The 20,926-nt window shown below is 39.2% G+C and overlaps 1 protein-coding gene, 1 long non-coding RNA gene and 1 other non-coding gene across 8 annotated transcripts in view; 2 read left to right on the top strand and 1 right to left on the bottom strand.

Annotated features, from left to right (window-relative positions):
• The window catches only part of FRS2 (fibroblast growth factor receptor substrate 2), a 61,773-nt gene extending 45,711 nt beyond the window's left edge, over positions 1 to 16,062 (bottom strand). For 3 of the 6 annotated variants that reach the window (XR_012042844.1, XM_072863437.1, XM_072863425.1), the window contains exons 1-3: positions 15,919 to 16,062; positions 2,569 to 2,637; positions 2,008 to 2,072 (exon numbers count right to left, since the gene is read on the bottom strand). Coding sequence is in view for 1 of the 6 variants with exons in the window: in XM_072863425.1 (XP_072719526.1) it covers positions 2,008 to 2,072; positions 2,569 to 2,573 (70 nt within the window). In the remaining 5 variants the exon portion in view is untranslated. The remainder of the gene's footprint in view (positions 1 to 2,007; positions 2,073 to 2,568; positions 2,638 to 15,918) is intronic. The other 3 variants (XM_072863446.1, XM_072863464.1, XM_072863454.1) reach the window with 2 other exon arrangements.
• On the top strand, positions 559 to 658 carry LOC140646727 (U6 spliceosomal RNA). The gene has a single exon (XR_012040533.1). It is a non-coding gene; the product is annotated as a U6 spliceosomal RNA (small nuclear RNA).
• A 131-nt stretch (positions 16,063 to 16,193) lies between the features above and the next one.
• The window catches only part of LOC140652531 (uncharacterized), a 44,383-nt gene continuing 39,650 nt past the window's right edge, over positions 16,194 to 20,926 (top strand). The window contains exon 1 of the long non-coding RNA XR_012042842.1: positions 16,194 to 16,410. This is a non-coding gene — a long non-coding RNA (uncharacterized lncRNA). The remainder of the gene's footprint in view (positions 16,411 to 20,926) is intronic.

Raw genomic sequence — 20,926 nt, 5'->3', positions numbered from 1 at the left:
TTAACTTAATTATCCTTTTACAAGAATTGTGGTTTGAGAAAATACAACAACTTCATAAACATAATAATCACTAAGCGTAATAGCCTTTGGCAATAATGTTCCAAAGCAAGTTTGGATAATCCAAGATAAACCATGACTCCTATTCTTTCTCTCTGTACTTTTGCAGTTAATATAAAAAAATTCAAAAGCAAATGAAAATGGTGTGTCTCAGACTGTACAAGCAAACAAAACACAAGCTTCTGTCAAAGCAACACATTAGATCCAGCAATAATTGAATTAGTCAACAAGAGTATGTTACAGAAACTACAATCCAACAACAAAATCTGAAAAAGCTACATTATTTTCTAGAACAGAAATAGAAAGGAAGTAAATTTAGAAGAAAATTTAGACAAAGTTACAGAAGCAGTGTGAAATAATCATGCTACTTACAGCGCACTTTAATCCCAGATACTCTATCCATTTATTGCAACCCCTTTGTCTACACCGGAAGACACCTCAAAATAAAAGCACAGAAGCCACTCATCCCTGCCTAACAATATTGCAGATATTTTGAAAGTAATTTAGAACTAAGAAACATACTAGAATTGGAATGATAGAGAGATTAGCATGGCCACTGTGCAAGGATGACACACAAATCTGTGAAGCGTTCCATGTTTTAGGGAAGTGGTCACGGCACCAAGCCTGTCAGAGTTCAAGGAGCATCTGGATGATGGTCTTAGTCATATGGTTTAGTGTTAGGTAGTCCTGCGAGGAGCAGGGAGTTAGACTCGATGATCCTTATGGGTCCCTTCCAACTTGAGATATTCTATGATAATTAGCTACTGCTAAGACAGAAACACTGGAATTCAAATTCCATCTGTAATAGGTGATATTAGGATAAATTAAGTCAAGCACCCAAAATTCAAAATATTCCAAAAATCAAGCTTCTTCCTAACTGATTCCTAAGTCCCCTTTCTTGATAAAGAAATTCCCATTCAATTCCCTACGCTCATCCACTACTTTATCTTATCTTGCCCAGCTCCTACAACTTCTGTTTAAGCCCACCAACCTTTAGGCTGCTCACTTACGTGAAACACCCCAGGTTTCCACAGGCCCAGTTCTACGTTCAAATTGGATGTATTCTCTCTAATAGCTGACCATTACAACACACTAATAATTTGCTTATGCTAAACGTGTGCTTTGATACTGTTGTACAACTTCAAGTAAATTATTTAACCCTGAATATTTCCAAGATTATTAACCTAACGTCCCTATGCTCCTTCATAAATTGCAACCCATTTATGTTGACTATCCGAATATGCAGATCAATTTCTGTACATTATCCCCTAAATTACAGTAGGATAAAATTATTGGTTTTTATTTAGAAGTCAATACTGCTTAACAAGTGTTCTGGAAAATAACTAGAAAAGCAAGAACATTATGCAAAGCACATGTACTGATGTTACTTTCCTTGGGAAGGAAAGAGGACCTTTAATTTACATTATTTCAGTCACCCTGTATACATCTGTAACATCACAAGTGAGAGGGCAGCAAAGTGTAGTGCAGAAGGGAAAATAAACAGTTGGAAAACTTTTAAATAATAGATGATGGAACCACAGCCAGATTATATTCATCCCTTGCTTCTGCTGTGCCAGCAACTGAAAGCCTGTGGTATGCTGCAAGGAGGGCTGCTGTCAAGTTCTGAAGCCTGCCTAGTGCTGCAGACTGATGCAAATTCTTCTGCAGCAGAGACAGTGACCTTTGCAGGTAGTCCTATCACACTAGCCTACTTCAAACAGGATCATGAGCATGTTAACCTTCCCCATTCTAACAGCCCTACACAGCAGCAAGATGGATCAGTTAGCTCCAGTAGTGTAATTTTTACATTATTCAATCTAAAATGCATTAATTCTTGGCTGCTGAGGTGATACCTTTTGTCTATTATATTCACTGAACTAGGACCAAACTGGATAGAACAAATTTTTATGGGTATGTTAATTTTAGCCATTTTTGTAACTCACTACTTACTGAAGTGATAGCCGAGTTCTTTAATCTCTAGCACATCTAGGCTTCCTTGCTGGTCATCAGATAGCCTAGGGAACAAGAAGCAATCATAAGATCCTCAGAACTCAGTCTGCTACTTGTGTGGTACTGTACATGACTCATTTGAGAGTTTCCTTAGAGAATCATCTATAGTTGACACTTTTGAGCAGATTAATTACGTTTGAAAGCGTTTAAAATCTCTGCCAAGTCACTACTATAGACTTATGCCATCAATACTGAAATATAACCTTAGATGAAGCACATCTAGTAGCTTAGCTAGTAAAAAAAAGTACTAAAATAGATATATAATTAATGCATAAAATCTGTATGAAAAATCAAAGGTCACCACATAACCCATTGGTACAATTCATTACATTAAGCACAGGCCTAATGTGTGCCTATGAATGCACACACTTCATAGGGAAGCATTTACAGTTTTCTTGGAAATAAAATGAAGTTCTGGGAAGTAGCAGCCACCACCACCAAGGAGCCAGTGGATAAATTCACTATCCTCACAAGGTGCCAGCCCCCCAACAAAATCCCTACCTCATTCAGGAGCCAAACACTGAACCACTCACGAATCAGCTGCTAAATTGCTGCAGTTCACATCATGGCCTTTTAAAGCAAACAAAAAAAATACTGTAAGGCATACTGTAAACTGATTTACAAATAGTTTAATCATCCATGTACAAGATGATTGTGCAAAGCTAACTGTAGAGAAAAGTGCACTGCCTGCCCCAAGCTGTGCTGTCACTATTTTTGAGTTAAAATAAAAAACCAAAACCTACTGACATCCAATTTAACCATTAACACTTCACCCAAGTGTAAAGCAGCTGGGCAAAACTGTGCCATTCAAACAACTTAAAAATATATTTAGAGGAAGTGGGAATGATCTACTCACTGTGTATCTGCATCAGCAAAAAAAATTCAAGTCTCAGTAGTAACGCATTTCTATAAAAATATTTTTTAAAAAAAAGCAAAAGTCCCTAGTCCAAAATTACACACTATTTAACAAAAAAAAAAGTGGAAATTTCTTGTTCTCTGTATCTCTGTTTGGAAAGAAAACATGATAGGATTTTAGCACAGAGCAAAAGAAGCTCACCTTCTAGGTTTCTGAGATTTATACCAAATTTCCATTCAACAATGGTTTTACTCTCACCAGTAGCATAAGAGCAATATATTCACAAATACAGCTTTGAAACCCAAAGATAGTTTAAATAAAGTTTGTTATTAGGATTAGTCTATAAGTAACTCGGCAAATAGCTTTTAACATACAAAATTTAACATCAAACATTTTGGTGACAGTTTTAGTTACATTTTAGTCATAGCTCTAGACTTGCATTTCAAAGACAACACCTACTTATTCTTTCGAGTTTTATGTTATTTTTACATGACCCTATGTAGCTACAAAATTTCCTATAACCACCCACCTCAAAATAGTCCATTCATAATGAAAGGTAATCAGCAATGTAACTTCACTGAACTTGTGTTTGTATTGGAATTAATTCATAGAAAGCCTTTACAATGAATGTAAACCAAGATGTCTCTCAAATCACTAACAGCCAGCCCACAATATTTCCTATTCGAAGTAATATGTAAAATACTTCTACTGTTCACCATACACTGCTAGGCTTTATTATTCCATCGTCTCAAGCATTCTTCTGTGATATTTCCTTGTTTGTTCTGAAGTCAGGGATACAGAAGGCTTTCTGAAGCTACATCTCCTTGGTATAGCACACTTGAGAAATAACATATCATACAGAACAAACCTAAAATCCAACTGCTTAAAACCCTCATTAATACAATATTTCACTTATTCCACCTTAGCTGACAAGGAAGTTTTATATATTTCTTTATACAAGAGTTTACATGCTTTTCAGCTCCTGGGTTATGTCCAATTTTTGACAATCTGAATGCTAGCATTTCTACAGAATAATGATGGAGCAGAACATAAAGCTGAATGCACCCAAGTGATGGAAGAGAGCTGCAGATTTTCTTTCTATAAAAGAATGAACACTAGCCGTCCCTTCCCCACCTTACCCCCCCCCCCCCAAATTTTAGCTATTAATCAACAATAAAAGCTATGTTAACTTGCATAACTCCATTAAAAGAAAAAATAAAACCCATACACATCTAGGTCACAAACTTCTATGTGGGGCACTGGAAAGCAACATGAAGAAATACCTATTCTAGACATTTTGACATCCGACAGCAGGATTAGAAAATAGGTCTTACTTCAAACATGTTTATTTTATTGAAAAAATTATAGAACTGTATGTAATGAAGCACACAGCAGGTCATAAAAAAATGTGTCAGTCAATTTCAAAATAATTAGCTACTAAATGCGTAGCATGTTGAAACAAATACTTAACTTTTTTTGGTGCGAAAGCCTAAAACTACATATTTAATGTACAATATACTTATGATAGAATACTTCATAAGAATTCAATGCACCATCCTTAATGCGATGCTGACTTGAAGTCAGCACTAGAGCCAATCAACCTAATAGCACCACTGCAACCAGTCATCTTATAATCAATGCAAGAGCAGTTTGACATATCACATAAAAATTGGTTAATATCATTCTACTTATTAGCATAAAGTATCTCACAGGAGTCAATATTTAATAATTTTATTAAGAGCTTTCCCTAGAGTACACTACTTAAGTACCTCAGTCTGTCCTCAAAGCCTCAGGTGAACAGCTTTCCTCCTCTTCAGACATCTTCCTACTTTGAACTAGAAAGAAATCATCCTTCCTAAGGAGAGCTTGTAACCAGTAAATTCCAAACTGACTGGCAGATGCTTAAGTCAAACCTTATTTTTCCTACATATGTCACTAAGTTTTGTCACCTATAGTTCAATGAGAAATCAAAACACTAAGCAAAATCTTCCATGAATCAGGATCTAAATAAAGAAAGAGCTGCTCAAAACTGTGCTCCAATTTACTTATCAATAGATAAGAGTATGGGAAGCTATCAGAGGTGAGATGTGAACATAAAAATTTAACTGCTTGCCAATTAATTTTTTACATGCTTGTACCTGTGAACCTTAAAACTTCACAAACATTTAAACCAGGACACAAACATTCACAGCTTGCCTTAGGCTGAGCCCCAGGGTAAATTGGAGGCACTTATGTCCTTAAAGGGGGGAGACAGGATAGGGGACAGGCTTTAGTATAAATAAGTGTTACTGATTCATTTTAACATCAGCAGTGAAGAATTCACAGAAAAATGCTAAACTGATATGGTATTGGCACAATCAAACCTTTGGAAAGGTAGTTTTCTTTTTAATTTCACACTACTGACAACGTTAAACTACTTTTTACTTTAACATGAAACTATTTAAAAATGATACCATTTAAAATTAGTAAGTTACATCCATTTAACAAATAGAATTCTCTATTACAGCTGACTAAGAAATACAAACTCTTCAAGAGAAGTAAAATTAAATTTGGCAGACATACATGAAGTTGTGCTCTATGGGACCAGTTTATAGGGACTTAACAGAACAAGGAACCCTGAAGCAGGAAGAAATAAATATTTATTATGCAAACATACCAATACTTATGGACTAAAGTAATAGTAAAAGAAAACACATTTGTGACGGTCAGATGATTCACATTGACTGTAGGCACAGAAAATCCAAGACAAATAACTTGAACTTTAGATTTTGAAGGGCACTCTGTTGCCCTTTACTAGTAGAAGTATTTCAAGACCCTAAGTGGCCATAAGTATCTTAAAGTAACAGTCATAATATACACTTAAACAGAAACTAGAAGCTTATCTAAGTTTCTGGTATATGTTGAGCCTCTGAGACAAAACACACGTTGCTCTAGAACTGAAGAGCCAGAGGACAAGCTGGAAATGCTCTCCCCACCTCTGTTACCAGAAAAAGTTCTGGAACATGGGGAGGGAGGATGTAAGCACTGGATAAGAAAGGTTCACCCATCTACCTGGCTACTAGAAAAAGGAGGAGGAGGAGGGAAGAAAAAATAAAAAAAAGAAAATAGTTTGTCTGAAGCCTATGTAGCACATTCCCTTTTTCTCTTCCTGTATACATTCTTTTCTAGTACAGCAATTTTTAGGAATGGAGCACTCTCTGGAGTTGCAGGACTGACCGACTGGCATGTATTACTCAGAATTTCTCTAAATATAGGCATAACAATATTATTATAAAAATACTAAATAAATACCACAAAGTTCAAGTTTAGAGCACAATGTATTGGATAATATTGCATTTAATATTAGCTTATTAATTATTTTTTAAGACCTAAAATGTCTTAACCGAATGCCTTTTAACAACAAAGATTTATGTAATGGCATCCTTCTCAGCAAAATTCTAAGTGAAGTTCTCTCAGGAACCGAATACCATCGCTTAAAGCTTATACAGTAAATGAAGAAAGAGACAGCTATCAGAAAGATAAGGAAGTAGGCATTCATATTCACACAGAGCATCCAAACATTTGCCAATTAAATGCTTGTAGGAACCCTGAAGTAGGAGCCAATTATGTAAGAATTTAAGACTACCTCCAGTCTAGCTGCACAAATATTGTATAGACCAATAAAAAACATCCAGCTTACTTTAGCATTAACATTTGTACACCTAAGAGAATTAACACTAAAACGACCACTGTTCTAGTCCTTTTACATTTATGGCAATACAAACTGATGAGTAACACATACACTGCACTCTCAGTTTCAAGGCATGAAAGTCTACTCAGTAGATTTTAAAAGGCGGCAGCTGCCACAATCCAGAAGAGATTCACAACAATTTAACTCTGCTATCCTAACACATTTCTAAGACAGGTACAGCAAGCTGTATATTAAAATGGATTATTGTAACTATTATAATTGTTTTACTTTTTCATTGTATTACCAGCCAAAAACATTCAAATAATGAGGAGCCCCAAAAGTTTAACTTTCTCAAAAAAAAAAAAAAAGACCCCAAACAAAAACCAAAACACAAGTCACTGACTCAAAAACCTTGTGACCCAAAGTTTCATGAGACATAAAAAAAAAGTATTTAGGAGTCATTTGGCTTTCCTTATTAATAAAAATGTATTACCTCTGTTAATACTAGCTTTAGTTCTGCAGTAAGTCAAGTATAGGACATGGCACTTAATACTACTTTTATTGCCAGTTTAATTCAATTTGTGTATCATTTAAATAAAAGCTGCAGATTACATCTGATTCATCTCACCAAAAAAGCCTGCCAGGTGCAGAAAAAAATATTTAATAACTGATATCACGTATGATAATAAAAGTCCACAAAATCTGACATTGTACTCACACAACAGAGTTTAAAGCATGCCACCAGTGCTCTTTGCTTACTCCAAAGTTAAAAGTATAGTCATCAGACAAGTGAACCAGATTTAGAAGATACACAGCAACATACATTTCACAGGTCTCTAGGAAAAGATCCAAAAGTAACACGCTTTGGTAGATAAAAACATAGTTCATCTGTATAAGCAGAGAGACAACAGGACACTCCAATACCCATGAAGAAAAGTCAGAGGTGTGACCATTTTCTCTTGTAGTAGCATTAACATATATAACATACAATTATATTCAAAAGTTTCCTAAATCAAAGTGAAGAATATGACATGAAACATAACTAAAGACATGGGGGGAGGAAGGGAGGAAAAAAAGATAGATTTGAGCACCAAGAGTAGCAGGGAAAAAGAATAGTATGATGCAGAAATACGAGATGCAGGTCTTCGAATTCAAAGACAATGAGCTTTAGCTTGATGAGAAAAACTAGCAGTCAGACTACTGAAAAACCGTACCAGCTGTATTTTAAACAGATTGCAGAGACAGGAATATCAGGAGAAGAGGGAGGAGGTACTTGAAGTACTCCAGATGACAGATACTGGCCTAAACGTCATTTGTAAAGACAGAAAAAGAAAACATGGTCTTGAAAATGTTGTTTGGACAAGGAAGAAGATGGATATGAATAAAACATGACTGTGGATTCAAGGAGAAGAGGGGAAAAAAAGAGGGCTACTCCCAAACAACTGCCCTGGGCAAGAGAGGATTATACTGCCATCAGCAATATCGCAAATGGCAAGCAAAGAAGTTAAGTTTGAGAGAGATGATAATGAGCTCTGAGACATTCAAAATGTTTATGATAATAAGAAACACTGAAAGGGAATGCAGGACTGAATGAAGGCACATAGAGCCATGAAACTCTACAAAGAAATGCAGTAACCTAAATAAAGGAGATGGCATGCAAGATTTCTATGAATGCTGTACACCTCAGGATTAGTGGGAAGAGGATACCAAAGAGGGAAGATGCTTGCAGCAAGTAGTACCACAGATGCCAAAGAGGGACAAGGCTGTGACAGCCAGACAAGTTTCCCTACGTCGTATCTCCTCTTACTCCCGCAAAGCTAAAGCGGCTTAGCTATATGCTCTATAAAAAGCGTAACTACACTTTGAAAATGTAAATAATTTTTTTGATTGTATTATTGTACCACCTGACAGATGGTACAACAACTACTTTCAGTTACAATTATTGTGGTGATTTAAAAGCAAGAGCATGTTTTATTTAAAATAAAATTTGTAACCTAATTACATGCTTCAATCAGTGTTTGAATTACTGAAATATACAGACAGCTACAAAGAAAGGAGTATTACACCCTCTACTTCTAATGGTTGGCCAAAAAGGCTAAACTTCTTGAGTGACATCGGGCAGGGGAAGTCCCCTTGTGTTCCAGTAAGATTTTTTTAAAAGAAAAACAACAACAACTGTGCTTTAAAGGAGAAATTCAAAGATATATTTATATTTTTTAAAACATAAATACAACAAACTCTAAGATGTCAGAAGAATCTTAACATAATTCCCTGAAGAAGTAGCCCTCCCTGTGTTTGCTTGGTATCTTAATTTGCCTTTGGTTTCAAAACTGTAGGCTTGCCAAGAGCTATTCCTTTCAAAACCTCAGGAATTCCATTACTAGTTTTAAGCTAAATTAAAGGAAAATAGAAGCATTCAACGCATGGCAAAAGTATGCACAAAGTGTTTGTTGATACTCATAAATAGACTGAAAAATTTAGACATGTCTGAAGGATAACTGCTGCACAGTCAGCTCTGTTTTGCTCTGCTGTGCAGCTAAGCAAAAAGCTACTGTTGTCATTTCAGAAAAGCTCAGCATAAGATACATTGCTACCAAGACCGAACACAGCACCAGATCGTTCGTTTTTCACTTTAAGTTTATATATAAACCAAAGTTTGTATTTCTGCAGGGAAAAAAAAATAGTGGGAGTTTCCCCTTTAAAGCTACAGCTTCAACATCTCCATTTGGGAAAAAGATGTCACGCTGTCCTAAGGCATGGCAAAACCAGCCAGCTCTCCACCCTGTCAAACATCTTGCAAGTCATTAAATAAAGACATTCCATCTCAGAAATACATCTAATATTGTGCTGATAAATATCTTTCCGATGTTCACATAATGGGTTCCTTCCAACTCGCAATAGTCTATGATTCTATGATTCTAACCAAGCAGTATTACTACAATTACCTTTACTCACCAAATTATGGTAAGAATTAAACATCCCCACCTGCATATTGTGCCATGTGTCATACTAACGCACAAGAAGATAATATCCCTGTGCAAAGCATTTAAGAAAGTTTGCTTGAAAGACAAATGCTTCATTTGTGTCAAGGTGGGCAATCCCAGCAGATAAGAACTACTACGCAGTTTAACTTCTTTGGCAGCAGCCACAGGAAAACAGTGGAAATACCAACACACCAGTTTAAACTGCAGCTCCAGTGAGAGATAGACCAAAGTTCTGTATCTTCCATTAAAAACACAGGAATCTAGGTACCAGCATAACTGGATAGAGAGTCTATTTTACCCTTGAAAAGGCAGGAAATTAAAGCAACTTTTCACCACTGAGTCAGCACACAGTAACGGATCAGTGGTTTACAGTAACTGTCACCACTGTATGAATGACAGCAGTAACATCTCAACCCTGCCAGGACCAAAATCACTATGAAGAAAAGCCAAGGGAAAGAAGTCAGTTCTTCACACCTAAGAACACAGGGCTCCAGCCTCTTCTGAGTTTGGGGTACAGTCCAGGAAAACTATCACTATTTCAGATATGCCAACCGCCCCATAGTTCTCAGCTTTTATTACAAACACAGACAATTCATACAGTATTTCTGAATCACATTTTCCTCAACAGAAAAGTAACAGACACATGTACAAGGAAAAGCTGAATAGCAAGAAATACTTGAGTACCTTTGCTATAAGATACACACTTATCACAAAGGAAAATAAAAAGGATAAGCTATAACCTACATCTGGGATCTTTTTTAAAATCCCGTTTCAAGAACGTACCAACACAGAGGTGTTTCTACCAACAGACAATACTGAACGTGAACATTTACATCAAAAAAAAAAAAAAGTTCTGTGAGAAGAAGTGGCAAGTCTAGTAATTGTGGCTGATTCTGGAAGCTGAAGTAAATAAAGGTGGCCATCCAGCATGGGCGGCTATGATAGCAATGGCACGCAGCACAACCATTTTACACTCGCAGAAACTCAGAGGAACACATTTCCTAACACAGATATTGGTATTACTTTGTCAACTGAGATTCAGGCAAAAAGTTTAGGGATTATCCTGGACCACCGGAGAAGCCAGTGAGAGATTAAGTACAGCTCATGTGACAAGAAGCTTCTCATCTCACTACCCCACATATGGATGTGAAAGCATTGTAGAAGAACAAATAAGACATGAAATTAAAGTACTCTAAGACAAGAAAAGGAAACAGTCAGTAATCACAACGCCGTTTCCACTAATTAGAAAAGAATGCATATAGTCAGTCCCAAACATGCAATAATCATGAAATCTTATTGTATAAACATCAGAAATAAGTTATTAGTTCTTTTTATTAAAGCCAAGGGATAATTATTTCTGTTGTCATTTCAAGCTTGAGGGAAAGACTGAAATTCTGGAGAATCACAGGGCTCCAGGAAAATGTGCCTCAATAAACAGCGAACTAAATTGGTTGTCATGATTGTTGCCACCTTGCCAGAAGCAGTGAAGAGGAAACCTTGAAGAGTACATTATACTTGAAGAATACATGACAGACACACATGCACATTTATATGCATAAATACTTATACAAGAAAACACTACACACCAGTTTATCACCAGTTCAAGTTCAAAAAGAATGTTTACACCTAACACTGATTACACAGAAGGGCCAACAAGAAAAGATTACGCTTAAGAGTCAAAAATTCGAAGTCTGTTATATTAGGACTGCTGTTCTACGACTTAGCCGCAACTAAAATAGCATCTGCATATGCTGTGTGAAATTACAGATCTCTGGACAGCAGTTTCTGGCCAACAAGTCCTCAAATAGCTTTGATAAAAAACCGATGTTATTCAGTAACAGACAAAAATAAAACCCATTATATTTGTTTCAGAAAACATCACTGAAAAGCTGCAGATAGGTCACCTCTTCCAGCAGTAGCTACTGCCCACAGTTACTCATCGCCACCCAGCAAAGGGAGGTTACCACCCATACAGACTTGCAAGAGAGTGAATCATGTAAGAGCACACTAATCCACTTAAGGAAAAATTAATCAAGGTAACTGATCGGTGAATGTAGATTGAGCTAATACTGTCTATTTAACTGCTGATTATGCCTAAAGCATGTAACACTGCATACAGCTTTGGTGGAAACAATCATTAAGTATGGCAATCTATGGCAGAGCAGTAGAGACAAACGGCTGGGGGACACAGTATCTACAATTTTCACAGATGTTTGGGGAAAAAAAAAAAAAAGCCTATCCATATCCTGAAACATTAAGTACAACTTCTGTGATAGCCTGAAAGCCTTAAGACAGATTTTGAAAACCACTAACTATTAAATAGTTACTTAAGAAGAAAAGTCACATACTGCCTCCTAGGAAACTGTCTGAAGTTATATGTCTTAGGTCAGCCTCATAATTTTCATAGGTTTGTTCCTTTGGGTTTTTTAATCTACTTATTACTGCAAAATATCTTGCAGTTTTCTTAGTGGACACTCTGATCGCTATCTTTTCTGATTTTAGTATTTTAAATTTAAAAACTCAATACATGCTGAAAAAATTCATTGTTTCAAGAATTTGATGAACAGTTATAAACAGGCACATATTTCTCCCATTAAGTACTGCTAAATGAAACAAGAGGTACCAAATAAAAATACTAAAAAATGGAGTTACTATACAAAAGGCCAGATTCTTCCCTCAAAATCCCTTCAAAGTACATCATGAAATCAGAGTGCACTGCCACGGATTAAGGGGTCCTAGATGTAAAATATGCCCATGAACCATAACTGAACAATGTATGCAAACCCTCAACGCTGTAATGAGCTTAACCTCACTGAATTAGGCCAGTATCGAATACACTTTAAACTGGCATAATGTGTCACTGTCACCAAAAGAAACAGACACACCCTGCTCCCCTTACTGCTTGTTTCCACCCCCATCTTTGCGCCAGCACAAATGTTTGTGCAGCAAACTGATCCAGCTTAAATCTAACCCTCCCCTCCCTGCCCCTCCCCCAAGTTAGTTCAAACCTCAACCCAGTTCACCACATAACCATACAAGTATTTGCCTGCACAAAGGAGGAAGCAGCAGAGCGGGGTGGAAACACAGGACCATGTTTTTCAATGGTGGAGCTGGTCCATGCCAGCTGTATACCTATGCAAAGCAGTAGGTTGCAGGCTGGAGTCTGGTAACATCAGTCCCACACGTTCAGGCCTATGCAGTGCCACTCGTCCCCTCCCTCTCGCATCCCACCTCTTCGCTCATGCAGCCACTGACAGGTATGCAACTGCAGAGTGAGTTGCTGAGTCGATTAAAAACTAACTATACAAAAAAAAAAAAAGTTGCTAGTTTTCAGCCAGTTCAGCTTCCTGAACCAGCTCTCAGTGCAATCCTTACCAGCACAAGAAAGAGGAGGAAGGCGGCTGGGAAGGCAGAAAGTCCAATTTTGATCAGCTTATGACCCTGTGAAAACACACTCGTACACCGCCACATTCTAAATTTAAACTTGCCAGAGCAGCTGAACATTATTATTTTTAACTAATTTGTCCTAAGATTAAACCTTGTCCCATTTTTTTTCAGAAACCTAAACAGCCAGAGTCTACTTGGGCACAAGCAGCAGGAACTGAGGCCAGTTCACTATATCAACCAGTTTCACTCTTCGTGTTTAATAAAATTAAGATAGTGCATTAGTTACTCTAACTTAATGATACTTTCACCAGATATTCTTTTAAATATCACTGATTAAATCACCTCAGGTATCTGCATAGGAAGAACATACATGTAATATATCCAACGCAGTCATATTAAGTATTATCTTAACTGTAGTTTAGTATTTCCAAGGAATTTAAACAATGGTTCAGGTGATTAAAGTGGTCTTATAAACGTCTCTGCTCAGGAGTGAATTTCACCCACTATCCAAAAAGTTGTTTTGTTTAAACTACAAGACCCAATGGTCACAGACATGAACAAAATTCAGTTCAATAAGTTCAGAATCAGACCACTAATAAACATGGATATAGCTACTTTCAAGCTAATTTTTGAACAGTAAGGTATTGTAAGTAGGAGTACAGACAGACTGTTAGAAATAATCTTGCTAACTTCCAAACAATAGAATTTATTACCGAATCATTAGATTTAGCAGGGAATTATCTCCATAGCAAGTAAATACATTTGTTTATGGTCATTCACTTAACAAAGAAAAGAAACATAATCATATCAATTCAAAAGACAAAATATATCAATATTACAGTTCAAGAACTGTGTAACTGAAGTGCAGAATCAGATCCATGTATCTGCAAACCAGTCTTCCCAAGTGTCACATATTATATTTTTCCAGTTTATGAAACTCTCCTTTTCTTACAAAGATAGATTCTTCCACAAACTACCACCTGCCCATTGCAACAATTTAAGACAAATTTTCTTCTCTTTAACAGAAACTTCTTGTATGATGAAAAGGTGTTCCAAACCACTCTGCCTGTAAGAATTATACAGAAATGAGAACAGTTTATTTTGACTACAACTCACCACCAACATGTAAGACAAGACACTGAACTGGAAAGTGAGCAAAACCCTGGAAAGCCATTTAACCAGATATACACACAACTGCTGGTGCATTGTTTCAACAAGCATTTTCAAAGTATTCTTGACACAGAGGCAAATAAATTCAGGGAATCTCAGTCAAGGAATAACGTTCTTAATCACTTTCCATTTGGAATGGAGTTAGCAGTTTTTGGACCTGAACTGGTGATTTATACTGATACAGGTTTCTTTTTAAGCAGGCATAGACAGGTGTGCTTTTCAAATGCACTTCCTAACCAAGGAAAAGAGACAACAAACTGGCAGTTCTGCTGACTTTAACATGAAAGCAGGATGCTTATTCAATCTGAACCCATGTGTCTTAATACCAGATCACTTTTAACACAGCAATAAATCTTAAAAAAATTAGTTTTTCATTCCCCTAAACACCAATATGTTTTAGAGCTAGCAGATTTAATGACAGATTCATAATATAGAATTACTGCTAACATTAACACCATTAAAGAAAGACAAAAAATACTTATTCAGAAAACTTTTTTGCTCATTACAGTAAATGTCACTTTATCACTAGCACTTTAAGTAAAAAAAGCTAAAAAAATTCAAAGGCTATTCAAAAAAAGTCACAAATAAAATTTTTTTAAAAATATTATTAATATCAAACCACAGTTGGCAACTTTTTCAACACTCACTAAAATCAACCCTGATTTCTACAGTATGTATTCATTGCAATAACACTATTATATTCAACTCACAGTCCAACAACATTCCTAGTGATTTCTAATCATGATTATCACTTCTTATGCGTTAACATTGAACAAGATGCAGTGACCAGGAAGACGAGAAAACGTGCTTTCATTCTCCAGAAAATCAAGTTTAGATGGAGAAGTGAGTCAAACAAGTACTGAGACGCTTTGTGACCTTTGTGATTCTTCAGATCTATCCTCACTAGATTCGTATATAGGGACATGTCAGAGAAAGGGGAGTTTAAAACGACGAGCAAGTAAGGTAGGTATCACTTTCATTCATACAGACAGCACCACTTTGAAAAGCCCGGAGGACCCCCTTCCCCTCGGGAGGCTCTGTCTGCCCATCCTAACTCACTGATCCGACAGAGCTCCCAGTTAGGCTCAGGGCTCGCACCTCGAAAGCCCCTGGAGTTGCTCGGCGACGTGGAGCAGAAAATGCACTTGTCTTGAGAGGCATGTGACAGAAGCAGCTGACCTAGAGGAAGGTGCAAGCGCTTGACAGGTCACACAAGATGAGACTGAACTATCAGACGCACCAAGCACCGAACAGGCGGGCGGTCAGGCAGCCGGGATCCACACCCCGCGCCAGACCTGCCTCCAGCAAACCAACCGCCAGGACAACTTTAACGGCTCGTCTTTTGTTTTTAAACTCACACTCCGCTCATCCACCCCCGCTCCCCCCCTCCCTCCCGCCCGCCCGCCCAGCCCCAGAGCCAGGCGGTGATCCCCCCATGGCCTTCCCCGCCCACAAACAACCCCCGGCCGCAGTCCCCCCCCGTGCCCCTGGCGGTCCCCGCCCCGGGGGGACCCAGCCGCCAGCCAGCTCCCTCTACCCCCACAGTGAGCCCCCACACCCCGGACCCACACCTCGGGCGGGGAAGGAAGGCAGGTCCTACCGCAGGGCACGTCCCAGCCCGGCTCCCACGGGAGAAGGCGAGACACGGAGTTGCTCCCGCCCACGGGCGAGCCGGGCCCGGGCCCGACCCCGGGAGCCTCCGCTGCCGCCCCCTCCCAGCGGAGCCGGCTGGGCACCCCCGCGAGAAGGAGCCGGGGGCGGGGGGAGGAAGGACCAGCACCCACCTCCGCCATGAGCCCCGCGCTGGCCGCCGCGCCGAGCCGGCCGGGCCGCCTGTGACGGGCGAGACGGCGGCCCCGCGTCGCGCCGCGGGTAACGGCTGCGCCTCCCGATAGCGGCAGCAACAGGGCCTCGCTCTGGGCCGGACTCTGCCCGCGACAACTTCCGGGGCACGGCGCGAACGCCTTCCGGGGGCAGCGGCCGGGGGCGGGGACAGCGGGCTGTGCGTGGGGGTGCTCGCGCGCCGCGGGGAGCCGTTGGGGGCGCGCGCGGGCGGCGCGGGGGCCGTTGAACGGTGCGGGGGGCGGCGGCGGCCCTGTCACCCGGCCCTGGCCTGCCAGCCGGCCTGTCATCCGCCCCGGCCTGTCACCCGCCCGGCGGGGGAGCCGGCAGGGCTTCTCCCGGGAAGCGGCAGGCAGTGGAGAGCGCGCCTCAGAGCGGTGCAGGGGCCAGCTGTGAGGGAGGCGGCCACGAAGCGGGTCTTACTGGTTTCTCAGGTAAAAAAAAAAAGAATTAAAGCTGTAATTGCGCGCACAGCTTCGGAAAGGATGGGCTCAGTCCGTTTGGTGTGGCTTGTTTTAAATTTCTTGCGAGGCAGCCTCTGTCAGTTGTGTTGTACACGGTGTCGCAGCGTTATTTTAGACCCTGCTATGGTAATTAATCTACAGCCATTGAAGTCGCACTGTCTTCAGAAAGTACACTACGTGCAAGTGAAAGCAAAGGTAGACAGTGTATCTATTAAAAACAAAGATACTGCAAAAAGAAACGTGGGAAACGAGAGGAGGAATGAGAGAAGGTGTCACACCTGCATGTTGTGCAGTTTTGTGGAAACACTTAACACTCCTGTTAGCCAGTGCAAAAAAACACCTTGTATTTGTTCTTAGTTGCTACCCATACGTCATCTTGTCTGCTGGCTGTTCACAGAACAATACGTGTGACAAGTCTTGGGCCAGAAGACCTTGCAATCTACAATTAGTCTTGAATGTTTAATTAATGTCCCAACACACACACAAATCAAACACATTGCTTGCAGTTAGAGTAGCCAGCGGACTGCACAAAACTCTCAGCTTTGTCTCAGATCACGCCACATGTTTCCCTCTTGTTGTCTAGCTTCTTTGGCCTTGCTCTAACTTCTGACCTCTCCACCTTGCACCTAGTTACTTCACAGAACTGATCTGTCTATGTATCTTACTTTCTCAGGGGTTGTGCAACTCATGTTTTGACTGTGTTTCAGTTATCTAAAGTCTTTGGCAGGGAGAATGGAGAATCTTGCTCTGAGAGTTGCTCACCTTTCTTCCCTTCACTTGACAGTGACTGCTTTGTAGCAGAAGCAAATGGATGACAGTACTCCACTACCCCAATATTCATTTAATCTGTAGGTTGTATGAGAGCTGGAGAAGCTGAAGTCTCTGCAGAGATTTTCTTCAGATGTACATACTAGAAAGGTGACAATGTCTAGAAGGAAAGGGGGAGAGGGAACACAGCTGTGGTTTAACATTTGTACCATTGCAGCTGTTGGCTTCTGCGTGTGTGAGTCAGCGCTCAGAGAGCTGGATGGATAAAGTAGAGGGAATGGGATTTTCCTATAGCTGAGTCACGTAATACATGAAGTCATGTAGCAAACTGTGTCATCTACCGTGCTGTATACGCTCATATCCCATCCATGTAATGTATCAGTGCGCTACAAAGCTCTTCAGACAAATATCTGCAGGATTCCTTGTGACCTTCAGGTCCTCTGTTACGCAGACTTGCCTTAAAGTCTGCTTGGCTTCAGCTGTTGATCTCGATCTGTGAGTCCACATCCAACTAAGTTATTTGTACACTGCAATTTTTCCATAGCCTTTCTCAGCAGCATCTGGATGAGCAAGGACTAAGTCTCCACTTGTCTCTTCTGCTGGGTTATTTATTTCTTTTTCTACTCCCTCTAGCTCTCACCATGCCTTCACTAGCTCATGTGAATGGCTGCATTTAAACTGTTATGTCAAGATTTGTATTGAATCTGGATAGCATAGTGTCTCTTCAACAGTCAAGTTCAATGTCTTCATCAAAGGTGAAGTGCTGGTTTTGTTCACCTGTCAGATTGGTCACCTTCACCATTTACCTGAGTGTTATCTTACCCAGCTCACCCAGATATACTGACAGACCAATTGTGTACTTAGATACCGGAACTTTGCTGTGTTCTGTGCCTGTTATATATCTTTCTCCAGGTGGTTATCTGGCTTCTTAACACCTTGCTGTGTCTCATTCCTGCTGGGAATTTCTAACTGGTCACATTGTTGTTCGCTTTCTCACTTCATAGATCTTTTGGATCCATGACATATTGGTTGCTGATCATATCTACAATCATTTTTTGTCATCCCAAACTGAGATTATTGCAGCTCCATCCAGATACTGTACAGATTGATAGGCTTTCGAAGATTGCATAGCTGCTCGCAGACTTCTGCAAATTATGAACTTACATTGCCTTAAATCCTTTGATGGCATATTCACTTCTGGTAGATCTTCCTAAACTTTCTTTAGATCAACTTTGAAGTCAGACACCTCCTCTGCTGTTTCACCATAGCTTTTTAAAAATTAGATGCTGCTGCCACCTTTAAAGCTTTTGCATAAGTGGTTAGCCCATAGCTAAAATTTGTAAAATTATTATTTGAGTAGCTAAACATTTCAATTTGTTTGCTTGGGCATTTCTTATATGGTCGTATACAGTAGCTACTGGGTGTGCTAAATGCATGGCTTTTCTGAGGCAACAAAAGTAATCATACATTTCGTCATTCTCTAATTCGTAACTGGTTTACCCAATTAAATGTTCACTTTAAAGGTGTTAAATTTTAGTACTATTTAGGATTTACTCTTTATTAATAATGAAACTTTCACCCCAAATGAAAATTTTCAGGTTAACACCTCCTTTTTATTTAAAAATTAGAAGGTCATATAAATGTTTTGAAAAGATTCTTAGTCTTTGAAGAGGAAATAAGATTGAACTGCATCAGATATACTGTAGCTTGTATTTCCAGAAGTTCTCATTTCACTGTCCTAATGTATTTCAGTATCAGGTCATAGACCCCTCTTGTTCCAGTTCCTGGATTCTTACGAGATGGTACCAACATTTTGTGGTGGGTTTTATAATGAAATTTGGACTCTGCATGTCAAGTGCTTTTGCCTGTGACCTATGTTGATTTAGGCAGTATTCAATTCTGTAAGCAAGAGAGCAGTCCAGTCACATACAACATTTTAACAGCAGATTTATCTGATTAAGAAAGTGCTTCCTTATTTATCTTGTATTCTTTCTTAATGCCTGGGCCTGACAAAGACAGGACTCTTGGGGAATAGAAATCCAAATTTGGCATTGTATTTCTGCGGTTTCCTTTTATATGTTGTTCAAAGATTAATGGCAACAAACTTCTCAAGGGTATGAAATGAAGGAGTTCTATTTCTTCTTCCCAAGAACTTTGGAACCTATCCCATTTCATGTATGGTTTATCTTCTCATCAGGGAAGTCTTTTCTGACCAGTGTGAGATGTGTATACCCCAGCATGAAGCCTGGGTGTATTTTTGAAGATGGATACTAATTCAGATGCTTAATGTTTCAACTATAAATTCTACTCTTGAAGTAAATGTAGGAGAGTAAACAATTTCTCTTAAAAATAAAACCATAGCAACAGCCTCATGACAAATCATAGAACTTTGCAGTCACTTTGTTTTGTAATAAAGAAGGCCTTTGATACTGCTATAGGCACCACGTAACCCAGCTATAGGTGAGGGCTCTATTATAAACGCTGTCTTTCGGGGTTTATGACTCAGCAGCAAAAGCATGTTTCTGGTTGAAATGTGGTACAGAAGCTCGCTCTCTTTCTCTGCTGTAAGAGACTACCTAGAGTGTAATTTTATTCTGACCCCCCCCTTTCCAAAACCCATTTGACACTGTAACAAAAACTTCTTTTAAAAAAGCCCACACGTTCAGTCTATAATAACATTTCAGGAGCTGGAAAACAGATTTACAAAGAGAGAGAGTTGGACTTAGTGTGCTAGCTGAACAGAGTGATGCCAGTCACGTCACATTCTGCTTCCCCTCATGTGTGGCATGCTAAGTAGAATGACCCTTTGTATATAAATCAATAAATTTTTGTTTTCACAATCGAACAAAGCCCTTGCATACAGTAAGGGCTATACAGCATCCACTTATGGCCTGATCCTGCACTTCTTAAGAAAGAACACCACCCTGGTGAAGGTAATAGTCTTTTTTGTTTTCAGAAGGAAGTACAAGATTGAGCCAATAATTTAAACCAGTAGTTCACTACTTCATTGAATGCTGTCATCATTAGTTAAGTTGTCAACATTTCAGGTAAAAATGAAAAAAAGAAATTTCAGTCCAATAGTAAATAAAGGTGTCTAGCAGCTGAACATTTTAATTCACATGGTGAAACTTTTCCTGAAATGACTGCTGGAATATGACAAACCTGCTCTTATTTCTGTGATATCCAGGGAAAAGAGCAGACCTGGTCATTCAGGAATTCCTCAGGTGGCTGTCTGTATTGTAATTTATTTTTCCTTGGATGTCTTGTTTTTGTACAAATATACCACTGACATGGTTAAAGGATCCATGAGCTCTAAGTAATGTACTGTGAAGGAGAGGATACATGTCGCTGTGGCAGTTGGTCGGTAGACTTTTAAAGATAATACAATGAGCTGCAAAAACATGATTTTAAACTTAGGTATTTTCTCTGACCTTATTTTAGGCTGAGCTTGCTGTCTGAGATACTATGTATTTTACTCCTTGAGATACTAGATATTTGGTCCCTTACCATTTGAATATTGAAAGCCTGAAAAACATCGTTGTGAGTGAAGCTGTCTTTTGGGCCTCCCACGTATATATACAAATTCAGTTCTCCTCACAAATGAATGTTCTGCTTAACTAAATTGAACTGTTTTCATTCCCTTAACAAAGGCTGCCACACACAGTTCCTGTAACTTCTTGCTGGCTGTTTCCCAGGAGGAGCATCAATGTGTTGACTG

This window comes from Ciconia boyciana, chromosome 1 (assembly GCF_034638445.1).
Source record: "Ciconia boyciana chromosome 1, ASM3463844v1, whole genome shotgun sequence".
NCBI lineage: Eukaryota > Metazoa > Chordata > Aves > Ciconiiformes > Ciconiidae > Ciconia > Ciconia boyciana.
This window is presented reverse-complemented; position numbering and strand designations above follow the sequence as displayed.